The 16,786-nt window shown below is 36.9% G+C and overlaps 1 protein-coding gene across 3 annotated transcripts in view; it reads right to left on the bottom strand.

The window, feature by feature from the left end:
- Positions 1-16,786, bottom strand: part of slc4a5a (solute carrier family 4 member 5a) — a 111,438-nt gene that overhangs the window by 80,186 nt on the left and 14,466 nt on the right. For all 3 annotated transcript variants that reach the window (XM_057831413.1, XM_057831414.1, XM_057831412.1), the window contains exons 2-8: positions 15,121-15,179; positions 14,671-14,889; positions 10,408-10,537; positions 10,093-10,253; positions 5,550-5,702; positions 5,077-5,187; positions 4,705-4,760 (exon numbers count right to left, since the gene is read on the bottom strand). In XM_057831413.1, coding sequence (XP_057687396.1) covers positions 4,705-4,760; positions 5,077-5,187; positions 5,550-5,702; positions 10,093-10,253; positions 10,408-10,537; positions 14,671-14,889; positions 15,121-15,178 — 888 coding nt within the window. In that variant the 5' untranslated portion in view covers position 15,179. The remainder of the gene's footprint in view (positions 1-4,704; positions 4,761-5,076; positions 5,188-5,549; positions 5,703-10,092; positions 10,254-10,407; positions 10,538-14,670; positions 14,890-15,120; positions 15,180-16,786) is intronic.

Here is a 16,786-nt window from a genome sequence, read left to right as displayed (position 1 = left end):
ATCCGCCTACTGTGCTGGACACGTCGTGCGAGTGAGTTCGAGTTCTGTCCTGGGTACTAATTGCGTAGCGCGGCCCGGATCCATGCAACACTGGTGACATGCGCACATGTCATTATCAGAAAAAATAACATTGCACAACCTACCACATAATTATAATGCCATTTACGAAATTATTTTCACACATACACAGACTACTTTAAAAATATATACATATAGGTTTTACTTCATGAGGGACATATGAGACTGACTGTATGTGGCAACTCCTCTTACTGGACCCAAAAGTTCAAACGTTTATATGTATAATTTGTTGTACGTTTATTTTTGGGGAGCTGCGTGGCACTGCTGACCTACAGGAGACATCATATCATATATTTTATATGATTCTGAGATTCTGTTTATGTGTGCGTTTTTTTTTTTCTTTTTTTTTTTTTTAATGATTGCGGGGGTACTGCCCCCCCATACATCATGGTCACTCAGGTTATGAGTTTGATCCCATTGCTGAAGATGTATGCCAAATTTAACTTCTGTGACTGGAAAACAATGAAAAGAAAGTTGAAGAAAAAATATATACATTATACTTATCTGATATAAGGTTCCATGGTGGTTCTTATCTATGTACGTCGAGGATTTGGTCTGACAATATTTTGCTAAATAATACCTTCCCAACAGACACACACACAAAAATTAACGAATCCCTCATGTGGTTGGGAGACAAATGATTGTGATTATACAGTTAGCCAGTAGGTGGTTCCGTGGACACATGAAGCTCCAAGAAATGAACCATTTCTCGAACCAATTGGCTCAAGTGGTGCAATGCCTCATGAGGCTTCATCTCACCATCACTAAAAAATACAAACTTCAAAACAATGGTCCAGGGGATCATACTTACTTTTAAGAGGAATGCGAACACCAGGGCTTGGACAAATAGACACTGGGATAGACCTGACATTAGCCACGTTTACATGCTGACTTTTATTCATACCGATTCAAATCATTCCGAATGGAAATTTCACATCAGCTGTTTACATGTCACTTCATCTATTCCGATCCAGCGTTTACATGTGTCTGCCTTTATTCCGAAAGGACGTTTGACAACTGCCGTCTGACATGCGCAGATTAATCAAAACAAAGCGTCACGTTGCAAAACATGGAGATCGATCGTCAGATCAGCTGCTGTTTTAACTTTTCGAGTGGAAACAAAACTTCAGAATGATACGCCGTTCATTTAAAAAGTTGTGTGGGTGCGCTGTGCGTGTGCTTGTGCTTGGAAGCCATGTTGCAAGTGACGTTACTTACATCACCAAGTGACGTCACCACGTCAGTACGGAGCATGTGCAGAAAGAACGCAAACAGACACCATTCCGCTTCCCTGTTTACATGATATAATTTTACTTCTAATCGGTTTGGGAAAAGGAATATTCCACCCCTGTGAATCGGAATGAAATTCCATTCGGTTTGGGCATGTTCATTCCGAATGAGGTGTTTCTATGGAACACATTTATTCGGTTTGAACAAATATTCCGATTGTAATTGGAATATTTGGCTCCATGTAAACGTGGCAATAGACAAAGGATAGACTATGACCAAACAAGAACAGACAGCACACGGCGAACTTAAATATAGACATGGGGTAACGAGACAATGAGACACAGGTGGTTGATACAAGAGGCAGCAGATTGGTCAAGACACCAGGAGCAGGCCACAACAGGTGAAATCAATGGGTAATCACATGGACAAAAAACCCAAGGGCAAAATCCTAACAAAACCCAAGGCATGACACAAAGTGTAATGTTATTGACTGATTTATCAACAAAAAATATGAAGAAAACTTGTAGTGATTTTAAAAAGCAAGGATGACTTCAACTCGTGTAACAACAAAGGACAGCTGTAACACAAAGAACATTTGGGAAAGCAAAATATAGAGTAAGAAAGAAGTAGCTGTGTGCTATGTGAGACGGTCAAGAGAGACAGAAAAGTGAGTCAACCTGGTGCTGTAAAAATTCAAGAGCAGTAATTACAGAAGTGAAGTGCAGTGTAGGAGTTAACAAATGGCTTCAAGGTGGGTGTACTACAATAAGGGTTCAGCCTTGAGCCCTATTTTGTTACCATAACGCTGGGAAGGTGAAGTAAAATGATAATCCCAGCAGATAATGATGATTGCAGGTATCATTGTAATTTGTATTGAGGGGTATGTGGGAGAACTTGTTGATGCAAGTCTTAATATTACCGGTGGGTGACTTCATTTTACATTTACGTGACGGCCATTAATGTTAAGATCAGAGTTGTCCGATAATTACTTTTTAACAGATAACCAATATCCCGATATTGTCCAACTCCAACAATCCCAATACCGATATCAAATTTCACACACGATATCACCCACTGGATGCTTTAAAATTATCAAGAGGGTTGTGTTTGAACAGATCCAGGTTTTTATGATGCAAAACAATCTTTTTAACTCATTTCAGTCTGGATTTCGGCCACAACACAGCACCGAGACCGTGCTTATCAAAGTCCTAACTGATATTCGGCGGAATACTGATGCAGGCAAATCATCTGTTCTGCTACTATTGGATCTCAGCGCCGCATTCGACACGGTTGATCACAACATACTGCTCAGTAGATTGGAACAGTGGGTAGGGCTTACTGACACTGTTCTTCAGTAGTTCACATCTTATTTACATGATAGGGATTTCTTTGTGTCAATCGGAAACCATCAGTCAGAACAAACCAAATTCACGTGTGGAGTCCCTCAAGGGTCAATTCTTGAACCACTCTTATTTAACATTTATATGCTTCCCCTGGCTCAGATTATGGAACAGTATGACATCTCCTATCAAACCTATGCAGATGACACACAACTCTACATTTCTTTCTCCCTGCATGATTATACAGTGTATTCCCTTAGTCTACCTGAGTAAATGCATTCATCAAATCAACGAATGGATGTGCCAGAGTTTTCTCCAGTTAAGATGTGGAGAAGACAGAAGTGATCATTTTTGGGCCGAAAAAGGAAAGGTAAAAAATAAGCAGGCCCCTTAGCACACTTACAGCTACAAATCAAGTCAGAAACCTTGGCGGAATTATTGACTCAGACCTAAAATTTGATAGCCATCTAAAGTCTGTCACTAAATCTGCTTATGACTACCTAAAAAATACAGCCAGAATTACGGGGCTTCTGACTCAACAAGACATGGAAAATCTTATGTATGCATTCATTTTCAGCAGATTGGACTACTGCAATGGTATATTTACAGGTTTGATAAAAAATCAGTCAGGAAGCTGCAGCTAGTACAGAATGTTGCAACCAGAGTCCTCACAAATACAAGGAAACTGGACCACATTACACCGGTTTTGAAATCGTTACACTGGCTTCCAGTGAGTCAAAAGATAAAATACTACTGCTTGTCTACAAAACACTTAATGGCCTTGGACCAAAATACATGCTTGATTTGTTAGATTCCCTATGAAACATCTAGACCCCTAAGGTCATCTGGAACCGGTCTCCTGCATGTTCCAAGAATAAGAACCAAGCAGGGTGAGGGAGCATTTAGTTATTCTGGAACAAGTTACCTAAAGGTCTGAAGAGTGCTCAAACTGTTAGCTCCTTTAAATCAGGGCTAAAAACACTTTTGTTTAACACTGCATATCCATAACTGTCTATATTTGTCAATCTATTTGCTTTCTATTCCTCTTGTGCTTATCTCCATTGCTGATTTCAATTTTTATCAGTAGTAATAGTATTTGTTTTATTTATTTTTTTCATTTACTTTTTATTCTCTTCGTGATTATATGCGATTTTTATGTATAATTTTATTTCCTATTTCGATTGTCTTTGTTTTTACATTCTGTTGATTTTAATGTGATTTTTATGATCTTAATGTGATGGAAAGCGCTTGAAATTGCCCTGTGTTGAATTGTGCTCTATAAATAAATTTGCCCTGCCTTGCCTTTAATAATGATAACTGTAACAACTTCAAGTTTTTCCAAATAAAATAAACATTCTGTGAAAAATTAGAGAACAGCTGTGACTGAAGTTTTGACAGTAAATGTCCCATATAAGTATTATGAATTGAAACAAGCCGAAATGTCTATAATATCATAAAATGAATAATTCGCAATTAAATTACAGTAGTTACCCCAACAAGCCACTAGGGGTTTACCAAAGCATTACACAGGCAGGCAGGCAATCCTAGGAAATGCCAAGGCAATGACAGGTCCCAAGATGCATTTTGTTGGGCTTTTGCACAGATTTTTGTATTTTATTACTTTTCTAGTTTTCTTAGTGACTATTTCTTTCTGGTTGCACAGTAGTTATATGTATCTTTGCACTATGGATGCAAATGGTCTGTCTTCATAAAAAATCCCAAGCATTTTATTTTGGAGACGTCTTTCAGTCATTAAGAATAATTGCTTTGCTCAGCTATGACCAGCCTTGCACAAAGGGAGAAGGCTTCTATATGCACTTAAATGCAACATGCATAATGGCCCAATACCGACAATGAAAACCAGATGTTGATATTATCCAATGTCATTTTAAAATGCTTTTATTGACCGATTTCTCAGCTAACCGATATTATTGGAGAACTCTAGTTAAGATGCCAATGATTTTAACAGTGGAATTTTCCTGATCAAGTCCTCAGTGATTTCAGTAGTGACCACAGTTTTTAGATTAGTATGGCTCTATTGGTGTTTAAGACTTACCTGGTCTGTGCTGGGAGTATCTGCAATGTCATTCATACTCCGACTTTGAGCATGACCTGCAGGGCGACAACACCTGTTATTCTCCTGTAATTCCTTAACCGCCAGCTACGTAAATACGAGGGATCAACTGAATGGAGGTGCTGGGCGTCACTTCAAGCAATAAACTGTGAATTACACATTGTACAGTATGTCTACACAACAAAATCATAAGCTAAAACACATCGTTTTATGTAACAAAATTTTTGTAGTTTAAGGCTTATTATAAAACAGTGGATCCTTGCTAGACAAACCACGGTTAAGAGGGAATTTGCTGTATAATGCTTTCAAATATCTAGCAGATCATTTAGAATGAAGTAACAAGTAGGCACTCACGCAGACGGCCATAGCTGCCAGCCTGCTGCTTAATTCGGAGGTCCTCTGTTGATCGATTATAGTTGGCTACCGGCACTGGGCCAGGTGCACCTCTGGGCCCGGGTGGGCGAGCTGAGAGGCAAGAAACACACATAAAAATGAAGATTTCAGATTTGATGTTATTTAGTAGCTTCCACTCTGGATGTTATGTGGAAAATTGATAGTCAATTATCACAGATTAACACATTCACCGTGGACACATTGTCATTCACAAATGGAGAAATGTCTGAATAATAATCAGGTGTCAAAATATTCACATCAAAACAAACTCATGGGAATGAGAAAACAATACTATGGCTGCCATCTTTTGTTTGTCATGACTTGTTCTAATAAGTGATGCAGAGCAATGAAGCAATTTTATTTCAGTTACCTAATAACGTTTTTTTTTTTTAATTTTTTTTTTTTTAAACTTGAGCAAGAACTGCAGTACTCACAGGTGGATGAACTAGACTTTCCCATGTCAGCTATAGAGCGATGGATTGGCTTCTTGGTCTGATGTCGATGTTTCCTTAGCAGAACAAAACTGATCTTGTCCCTCAGGTCAGGCGAAATCATGCCTTCTTCTATCTGTCTCTCAATGATGTCATCTATAAAAACAGACATGCTCGAACAATTTGGCCAACATGAATGGGCAAACAGATATGAGAGTTGGTTTACTATTCGGAAAATGATTATATATTAGAGCTGCAACGATTAATCGATTAACTCGAGTATTTGATTAGAAAAAGATATTCGAATTAAATTTTGCTGATTCGAGTATTCGTTTAATTAAAGTGACGTTGTATTGGTTTATTTTGAAAGTGCTTGCATTTAGTTTTATTGATTTGGATGGATACACTGCCTTCTATTCAGCCTCAATTCACATGGCTGAATCCAGGTGCTCCCTGTTAAGACCAACATAAGCAAAATTTTGTTTGAGGAATTTTTTTTAATGCATTCGTAATTTAGTTTATAGGTATATTTAGCCTATTTTTGTGGGAATATGTGTCTGAACCATTTGTTAAGAGCATTATAAAAAAGTTTTAGCATTTTATAGCATTTGAACTAGCGGACTATTGCGATGTAAGTTAGCCAATTGTTTTTTGTTGTACATAGATCCTCATTTATTTATTTATTTTTTATACCGTTTGAGGCTCAGCTCAGTTAATTTAATTTTTCATGTTCCTTACCCGAATACTCGTTTATTCGAACTAATGGTTTATCGATTAATCGACTACTAAAATAATCTATAGCTGCAGCCCTAATATATATACGGGCATTTACATCAAAGTCATACACTTTAGAATGCAAACCTAAGAGTGAAAGTTTCTGAGGTGGAAGTTTCCTCAGAAATGATTTTAAAAATATAAAAATTAACGATTTAGTATAAAAACAAACACTGGAATTTGGGGGCATATCTGACACAGACACTGTGTAAAGGTCTAGTTTTGACAGAACAGCTCAAATATTTCACTGTGGGAAGTGAAGTAATTGTAATGCACCATCTCTCCAAAAGATATGAACGAATTGATCTAGTATTTAATGTGATTTTTCTCTAATAATTTGCCCATGCCAAAGCAGGCCTATGCCAAAATGATGAATACCGTAATTCTCGGATTATAAACCGCTACTTTTTTCCTTCATTTTGAATCCTGTTTCTTATAGTCCAGTGCGATTTGTTGTTGTTATTCATTTAGGGAAATAGGTAACACATGCCCCCTAACATGCATTGCAGCGCTATCGTTGTAAATAACAATCAAAATTCCTGTTCTGTGTTCATTATTTCTTCAGTTACTGTTCCAGTTGTTTCATTCATTGTTAGTTATGGTATTTGGTAACACTTTTTTTGACAGCGGCGTCATAAGACTGTCATAATTATGACATGACACTATCATGGGCATTACTGAATGCTTATAACAGATGTCATTAAGTGTCATCCGTCAAATTATGTTTCTAACTCCATTTATGTCCAGCTCGGATCTTTTACATCCATTCACAAGTGAGATAATTTGCGGGATAACATTTAATAACTTTAGTTATAAGCATTCATTAATGCTCATGACAGTGTCATGTCATGATTATGATTGTCTAATGACAATCTTATAGCGTCACTGGCAAATAAAGTGTGACCAAATACCATAACTAGCAATAAATGAAACAACTGTAACAGTTACTGAATAAATAAATAGAATGATAATTAGCACATACTGTAACATGAATTTTGATTGCTATTTATCATCTGGAGCGGTGCAATGCATGCCAGGAGGCATGTTGGACAACTGCCGGGCTGACAGCAGGTGACAGTAAAGATTGATTGTCTCTCCCAAGGGAGCAGTATAGGCCAAATGAAGCTTCTTGAAGCAATTAAGCTTTGCAGCCAATTGATTCAAAGCTTCATGGTGGTTCATTCGGTCTCATGACTGTTGTATGATGCCGCTGTCAAATAAAGTGTTACTGGTTAATATCTTTTGGTGTAAATATCCTATAATACAGTGAGGAGAGCTGCGGCTTATCTACAGATATGAACAAATACCGTTTTCGTGTCACACTTAGTGGGTGGCGGCTTTTAGTCAGGTGCACCTTATAGGGCGAAAATTACGGTATTCTGTTAACAGTCCTGAATCAAGCTAAACTCTTCAGGATCACTCAGGATCACTAATTAATGGTTTATGGGGAAATTCAGGTTTGAGTAGTTGAAATTACAAATGCTAATTGACATTATATCAATATATTGATTAATACCTACACCTATGCTGTATCTGCTGCTTTGACTTGATTAATCAACCATATTGGGGCAATTTTGCACATGTCAGGATGCCATACTTTTAACCAGGTGAATACAGCGTGTATGACTTAATAAAACCCAGTGATGGGTTGTAGAGCAGCCGAGCAAAAACAATTTGGTCTTCAGCAGCTTCTCAACGAATGTTTTTGTGCAAACAATAAATAAATGTCCCAGAGTCCAAGACAGCTTTACGGCATTACTTCCAATCATAAGCGGATTTTAAGAGGAGGCAGGGGTTAGGGTTAGGGTTGTCGAAAAGTGTCATTGCATGTAATTGACTTTCCTATATAAATATATTAGGGCTGTCAAAATTATTGCGTTAACGGGCGGTAATTAATTTTTTAAATTAATCACGTTAAAATATTTGACACAATTAACGCAGATGCCCCGCTCAGATTAAAATGACAGCAATTTAATGTCCGCTTGTTACTTGTTACCTGTTTTTTGTTGTTTGGAGCCCTCTGCTGGTGCTTGGGTCCAAATGATTTTATGGGTTTGGGGAGTGAGCATGGTGTAATGACATCAACAATGGCGAGCTACTAGTTTATTTTTTGATTGAAAATTTTACAAATTTTAATAAAACGAAAACATTAAGAGGGGTTTTAATATAAAAATTCTATAACTTGTACTAACATTTATCTTTTAAGAACTACAAGTTTTTCTATACATGGATCGCTTTAAGAGAATGTTAATAATGTTAATGGCATCTTGTTGATTTATTCTTATAATAAACAAATACAGTACTTATGTACCGTATGTTGAATGTATATATTCGTCTTGTGTCTTATCTTTTCATTCCAACAGTAATTTACAGAAAAATACGGCATATTTTATAGATGGTTTGAATTGCGATTAATTACGATTAATTAATTTTTAAGCTGTAATTAACTCGATTAAAAATTTTAAGCATTTAATAATAATTTAATAATTTAATCACAGCCCTAATATATATATATATATATATATATATATATATATATATATATATATATATATATATATATATATATATATATATATATATATATATATATAAGTTGTAAAGTAATAAAACTGCAACAAAAATGAATGAAAATGATCAAAAAACATTTTTTAATAATGGGTCGACCTTAGACAGTCATTTCCTTGCATATAATTTAAAATATATTTATATATTAGAAAAAAATATATATATTTAAAAATGATTTTATTTTTCTTTAATTGAAAATATACCTTTTTTGGGGATTGAATGATTTCGACACAAATGTCTTAATCATAATATGGCCCAAACACAAAAAGGATTGCTTCAATCAAAAAAAACTTTGCAATGAAAAATTAAGTGTCCATATGCAAACTTTTCAATCGCAAATATTTTTCCGCATTCAAAAACTTTTCTCTATGATTGAATTTTTTTTTTTTTGTTTGTTTTTTTTTGTTTGTTTGTTTGAAGTGATTTTTCTTATGAAATGATTTTTTTTTTTTTTTTGAAGCAACTTATTTTTTAATTGAATAATAAAGAGAAAAATGTCCAAGCCAAAATGTGGGCCAAACACAAATCAACATTACTTCAATCAAAAAGTTGCTTCAATCCAAAAAAAAAAAAAATCAAAGAAAAATAGCTTTCACGTGCATTTTTTTTGTGTTTGGAGTTTCAAATTTATTTTTGTATTTAAACATATTTTTTTAATTGAAACCACTTTTTTTTGGTTGAAAATATATATATATATATTGATTGAAGCATTTTTTTTTTTTTTTAAGCAACTTTTTTTTAAATTGAATAATAAAGACACAAATCTACCTCCATATAGCTCCGCCCAGGGGATACAATTTTTGACTGAGGTAACTACATTGGCACGACACCGGCGGGCATACCAAATTCAATGGATGACGATCTTACTTTTGCTTTGCATATCAATTTACTGTATTGAACACTTGGCACAATATGGCTGATTGGTGTTTTTTTTTTTTTTTGTAATACTAGATATTGCCTTTTATCAAAACACTTTTATACTGGAAAATTGGTGTGAAATGTCAATTCCATCACTCTGTTTGAAATATGTGCTGTGATGTCAGCATACCCACTGGAAATGAGCATGTCAACTAAAATCTCCCGCTGAAGATTAACAACACCCCCTTCATTCTTTGTGTTGAGATCCAAAATTGTAAAGTATGACTGCGTATGCCCAACAGGTTGTTATCCAATCTTCCTGCCATCCAGATTATCAATAGCTCACCAACTATTTGAGGCAAAGAATAGCCGTCCAGGTCCAAAAGAATGGTTCCTGTTTGAAGACAAGTCCTAAGCTCAAACAGACTGTGCAAGGACAGCGTGGACACGTGTGGTTTGCTCCATCTCTCGCCTCCTTCCTCTACTTTCTCCTCAAACTTCACCCACCTGAACACCAAAAACAACAAATGAATGAATGAAAAATACAAAAACACGTGAGCCATCTTAACAGAACTTTGTATCTCCAAGGACAAACAGGGTTGCATCTGTTTGTAGAGAGCCACACAATAAGTGTGCGGTAATACTGAGTGTGAGTACTCACCTTGCAGACTCCTTCCACTCCAGTTCGTCACCTTCACGCTGTAAAGTGTCCATTTCGGTGAAGAGTGTAGGCGTAGGCATGTCATCATCCTCACTCAGGATGTAGCGTAGCCTCTCAGCTGCTGGGGACACTTGATGGAAAACGAGACAGTTCAGGAAAAAAGACAAGTGGAAGAGTCACTGTTTATTTAAGCTTTTTGAGGAGGGTACGTTTTCTCTGCGTACTCCAGCTTCCTTCCATATCCTCATAATACTATTGCGATGTTAATTGAAGACTAATCTGTCCATACTGTAGGTGTAGATATGAGTGCGATGGCTTATTTGACTGAACACTGTAAACAAAACCTGTTAAATTCACGGTAAAATACTAGAAGATTTGGTTGCCAGGGTTTTATAGTTGAAAATAAATGGCAAGAAAAAAATAAAATACACATAAAACAGCATTGTTTTTTTTTTTTTGGTCACTGTAAATTTTAGGGAAGATTTATTTTAATTCAAGTCATAGTAGGAAAAAAAACATGAAGCTAATATTTAGAGTTGTCCAATGTGATAGTGTAGCCAATAATATCGGCCGATATAAGCATTTTAAAATGATATTGGATAATATCGACATTGTTTTTTATTATCGGTTTTTGGCCAATATGCTTGTGCATATGTGATATGGCAGTGCCTTATCTGCACTTGCAGTTGAACTTGATCTAAAAAACTGATGTTTGCACGATTTTGATTTCAACAATTAATATAGAGGTGAAATATATGTTTTTTTTACTTTTCACAATGTTTATCTGGAAAACCCTGAGGTTGTTATATTTATCATTATTAAAGCATCCAATGGAGCATCACGATGCAATTATCAATAATATGTTAAGTACATGAACGCATATAGTATTGGTATCGGGTTGATATCAGGATTTTTGGAGTTGGATAATATCGGGATATTGCTTAAAGATTAAACATTCATTATTTGACAACTCCACTAATGTACTCACACTTTGATCCATATGTATTCAGTATCAATAGTGGTGACATGGCTGAGTTCCTTTTCTCGTACGCCCATCTCCGTCTAAACAATCCAACCCATTCACTTCGCTCTACCACTATTCTTCCCCTCTCTGTCCCCCGTGTCCGCCTCTCCAACTTTGGTTCCAGAGCTTTTAGTCATTGCGCCCCCCCAGCTCTGGAACTCCCTACTCCCTGATCTTCGCAGCATATCTACCCTATCACTTTTCGTACTGTGATTCCATGTCTCTTGTCTTTGTGTGTTTTGAAAAGTGCTCTAGAAATAAAATGTATTATTATTATTATTATTATCATTATTATTATTATTATCTAGATACCAGGATTAAAACCCATACCGGCTCCTTGGCAGTCAAGCGCGATAACTACTGAACTACAGGAGACCAGTTACAGTGGTATAAAAAAGTATCTGAACCTTTTGGAATTTCTCACATCTCTGCATAAAATCACTATCAAATGTGATCTGATCTTTGTCAAAACCACACAGGTAAAAATACAGTGTGTGCTTTAACTAAAATCACCCAAACATTTATAGGTTTTCATATTTTAATGATGATAGCATGCAAACAATGACAGACAGGGGAAAAATAAGTAAGTGAACCCTCTGTCTAAGGAGACTTAACCCTTTATTGCCAAATGTATCAAATTTGATGCACCTAAAATTTCATGATTTTGAGAGTAATTCGGAATTTTTACAAATTCTTTTTGAAAAAAAAAAAGATGGATGCAAGTTAACACATGCATCTGCAGGTTCCATGAGAAGAAAAAAAAAACAGGACTTAGCAAGGGTTATAGATATCGGAGTGCTTATTGCACATATTCATTTTGACTTTTCTTTTTACAAATTTGAAAAAATGGTTTCATTAGGACATTTTTTTCAAATTTTGGGATTCTCTGGTAATTGCTTCATGTTGCAGGTATTTTTAAAGAGTGAATGAAACCAATTTTTACCAAACATTTTATGTCAGTAGTGTGCCCAATCACTGATGAGTGGTTTAAAGCTGCCCTGTCCACTATAAAACACACACCTGGTAGGAATTGACTTGATGAGAAGCATTGTCTTGATGAGAAGCATTGTCTGATGTGCATCATGGCTCGGTCAAAAGAGCTGTCTGAAGACCTACATTCAAGGATTGTTGACTTGTACAAAGCTGGGAAAGAATACAAAACCATCTCTAAAAGTCTGGATGTAAACCAATCGACAGTCAGAGAAGTGGTCTACAAATCGAGAGAGTTTGGCACTGTTGTTTCTCTCCCCAAGGAGTGGCCATCCACCAAAGATGACGCCAAGAGTTCAGCGCAGAATACTCAGAGAAAAAAGAACCCTAGAGTGTCCGCTTAAGACTTACAGAAATCACTGGCACGGTCCAATATCTCTGCGCGCAGATCAACTATATGTAGAAGTATGGTCAAGAATGGTGTTAATGGGAGGACTCCAGGGAGGAAGCCACTGCACTGCCACAGCAAAAACTTTGTTGCTTGTTTAATGTTCGCAAAAAGGCACTTGGACACTCCACAGAAGTTTCTGCAAAAATATTTTGTGGACTGATGAAACCAAAGTTGAATTGTTTGGGAGTAACACACAACTTCATGTGTGGAGGAAAAATGGAACAGTTCACCAACATCAACACCTCATCCCCAACGTGAAGCATGGTGGAGGGAGCATCATGATTTGGGGCTGTTTTGCTGCCTCAGGGCCTGGACAACTTGCAATCATTAATGGACAAATGAATTCAAAAGTTTTGCAGGAAAACTTGAGCTGAAAACTGTCCGGCAGTTGAAGCTAAAAAGAGGACGGATGCTGCAACAAGACAATGATCCAAAACACAGAAGTAAATCAACTTCAGAATGGTTTCAGAAGAACAAAATACACATTCTGGAGTGGCCAAGTCAAAGTTCCGACTTGAACACCAATGAAATGCTGTTGCATGACCTAAAGACAGCGATTCATGCCAGACATCCCAGGAATCTGACTGAGCTCCAGCAGTTGTTTAGAGAAGAATGGGCCAAGATTACTCCTGATCGATGCGCTACACTGATCTGCAGCTACAGGAAGCGTCTGGTTGAAGTTGTTGCTGCCAAGGGGGGGAATGTCACAAAATATTAAATGTAATGGTTCACTTACTTATTTTCCCCCTTCTGTCATTGTTTGCATACTATCCTCCTTAAAATATGAAAACCTATAAATGTTTGGGTGGTTTTAGTTAAAGCAGACACTCTTTTTTTCCTCTGTGCAATTTTGACAAAGATCAGATCACATTTGATAGTGATTTTATGCAGAAATGTGAGAAATTCTAAAAGGTTCAGATACGTTTTCATACCACTGTAAGAAAGTGCTCTGCTGTAGAATGTTAGGAAAACCTACAGATATTGCTCAGCAGTCAGGACGCTAGAATGCCATGGTGACGGTGCATCTACAAATCCTGGTTAGAGAGGGGTGAGAATGAGAAGAGAGCCCAGTGGCATCACAATCAGACCAGTTTTACATTTGTTTGCCGTAAAACGACAGTTAAACGATAGTTATATTTTTGGTTGTCTGTTGTTAATTTGACAGTAAACCTCTTACGATTTTCCTTTTTTCAATATTACAAGTCTAACTACCACTGTTGCCAGTACTTCATCATAAATTTAACAGTTTTTCTTACCGTGTTTTTATTTATTTATTTTACAGTGTACGTGCCCTATGATTGACCTGCTCGCCCTAACTTTGCAGGGTTATGCTTTAGCTCACTCATGACCCTGACGGATAAGTGGTAGCTATTGGATGGTCTGATGGCTTGTGTTGAATCTCTTGCCCAAATGGCAATGACGACAGAACTGAAGCACATGCAGGTCATTCATAACTACATCAGCATTATGGATATTCAATCATGTTCCCCCTGAATGTACAATACAATCCAGTCAGTGTTGTATTATGTGGATGAGGGCTAATATGAGTTCACTACTAGTGCTATAGGGTAAGAAACTATATATAAACATATAGGCGGATGTAACCACCATACACGTGTTGTCATCAGCTATCAATATTATTGATGCGCACTTGACAACAACCCAGGGCTTATTCCATTTATGTTTTTTTTTTCTTCGGGAATTGGTATGGACATTGACACTTAACTAAAAAACATAGTACATACACATTAAAATACAGACTATAAACTCCATTTTTTGTTGGCCTTAAGAAGAACCTTCAGTCAAATGATTTCAACGTCATTGGCAGGGTTCGTACACTTTTTGCCTATCAACTTACTTGTGCGGTTAATATCTTGGAGACTCTGTTCACGCGAATCCATGAGTCCTTCCTCCATGTCTATGTCCCTATACTGGTTATACTGGTCATGTTCGTGATGTCTGTGGCGGCTGTAGCGTCTTTCTCTGTCCGTGTTGCTGTCGTGACTAGAACGCCTTCGCCTGCGCTTACGCCGATATCCCCGAGGAACTGGTACGCCAATGTAGATGGACTGATGATCTGATGGGAAAAATGAAAAGAGACATGAGTACTGTATGTAGTGCATCGCAAGCATTGCTAGGAATGATTTGGCACTAAACAAAGTATGAATTCAAACAAAATTAAGTAAACTGAATTCTTAATGCCAGTGGCAGTTCTATGGCAACATTATTCTTTTCCTTTTTGCCTTTAAAAAAAAAATGAAATAAGCAATTTCTGAGGTAACAGCAGAAACATTTTTTTGTCACTCACCTTCCTGTTCATCATAGCGTAGGTGCGAGACACCCACCCCTCTGTCTCCATGCTCCATCCTTTTAATATAGACATGATTGATAGTTAATAATACATTCTCACACATCTGTATCTATATTTTTATATAAATGTTCGTTGCCAATGGACTCGGAAATAGCTGGGCGGATGTTGACGAAATTTTCCACAGTTGTACTTTATGCGTCTCGAGAGTATTCTTAAATGGGTTTGATCTCTGTAGGCCTCCATTTAGTGCGAAAAATTATTCAAAACTCCAAAAATTAGCATAGAAAATGTGACCTAATGAGAGGCGACAGCACCATCTTTTGGGCAAAAGACGTGTCTCTTGCGATTACAATGTTGCAGTTGGCTTTCAAACTTTATGGTTTCATGTATAAATTTAAATGTGCCGTGATGATATGCTGTGGCTTTGAGTATTCCACAACAAGATTTTCCGGAATATTACTAAGTGTTTCAGCTGGATATCCATCCTGTAGCGACTGTTATTTATTATGTGTTACACCCGCAACGGTTCATGGGTACTTGTGGCAACCATGACTGAGAGTGATGGTTGCCATTGTTATGCTCTGGTGTTTTCTGTTCAATGAAGGCTCTGTCTCTTGAGGTCCTGCTGTGTATGGGGTAGAAGAACAGCATGTGTGAAACATAAAAACTATCCCTCTCAGTCTTCTCCACGTCGCTTGCGACAATACTGTACACAGTGATGGAAAAGTGATTACGCATTAACCCCATTATGATGTCCTTTTTCTACATTCCAGCTGCATCGCTAAGGAAAGCATGTTTTATCTGCCATTCGGTTGTATTGCATTCACGTTACACATACCGGAGTAATATGGAACCCCAAAAGGGTTCAAATTAGATAAATATAAACAACATTTTGAAATAAATATCATTTTGATAACTAACAGACAGATTATGTAATTCAGTGATCCCTCGCTACCTCGCGCTTGAAACTTCGCACCCTTAGTCCATCGTGGAAAAAAAACAAACAAACAAAAAACCAAAATGGATGAGTTGTCCCGAGCCAATCGTGTAGTCTCACTCTCCCTCTCTCCCAAGCCACCCCTCCTCCCTCCCTCTCCCTGCTCTTTGTTGGTCAGGCAGTGAGTGCACTGGAGTTGCTTATTTAAGTTAACAATCATTGACAGACGTAGATGTTTGATGTTTCCAGAGAAGCGAGCTTTAAAGCATCGCATGCGTCAATCATCATTTAACTTATTAAACAGTTGCTGTGGCAATTCATTGTGTGTAAGTGAGCAGCTTGATGAGATTTCATTGGACTTACTCAATGAAGGATTTCTGAATAAATACATTGAACACACAATGGAGTGGCGCTACTTCGTGGTTTTTTACTTATCGCGACGGGTTCTAGTCCCCTTTACCAAAGAAAAAACGAGGGATCACTGGACTGCCTTAAATTTTAAAATAAGGTAATATTATGAAAAAGATTTTACAAGGTAAAAAGTGTTTTTCACAGTTTTTTTTTTTTTTGTATTTATCATAATGCCTTTTTCCACAATAGCCTTTTTATTTCACACAATGAGATTTTACAAGGAAAAAGTGTTTTTCACAAAGAATTTTTTTTCATAATGTCTTTTTCCATAATGGCCTTTTTATTTCATAATGCTGTTTTCCAGCACAAAAAGCA

This window comes from Corythoichthys intestinalis, chromosome 3, assembly GCF_030265065.1.
Source record: "Corythoichthys intestinalis isolate RoL2023-P3 chromosome 3, ASM3026506v1, whole genome shotgun sequence".
Classification (NCBI taxonomy): Eukaryota; Metazoa; Chordata; class Actinopteri; order Syngnathiformes; family Syngnathidae; genus Corythoichthys; species Corythoichthys intestinalis.
Note: the sequence above shows the minus strand (reverse complement) of the source record. Positions and strands in the feature narration are given on the sequence as shown.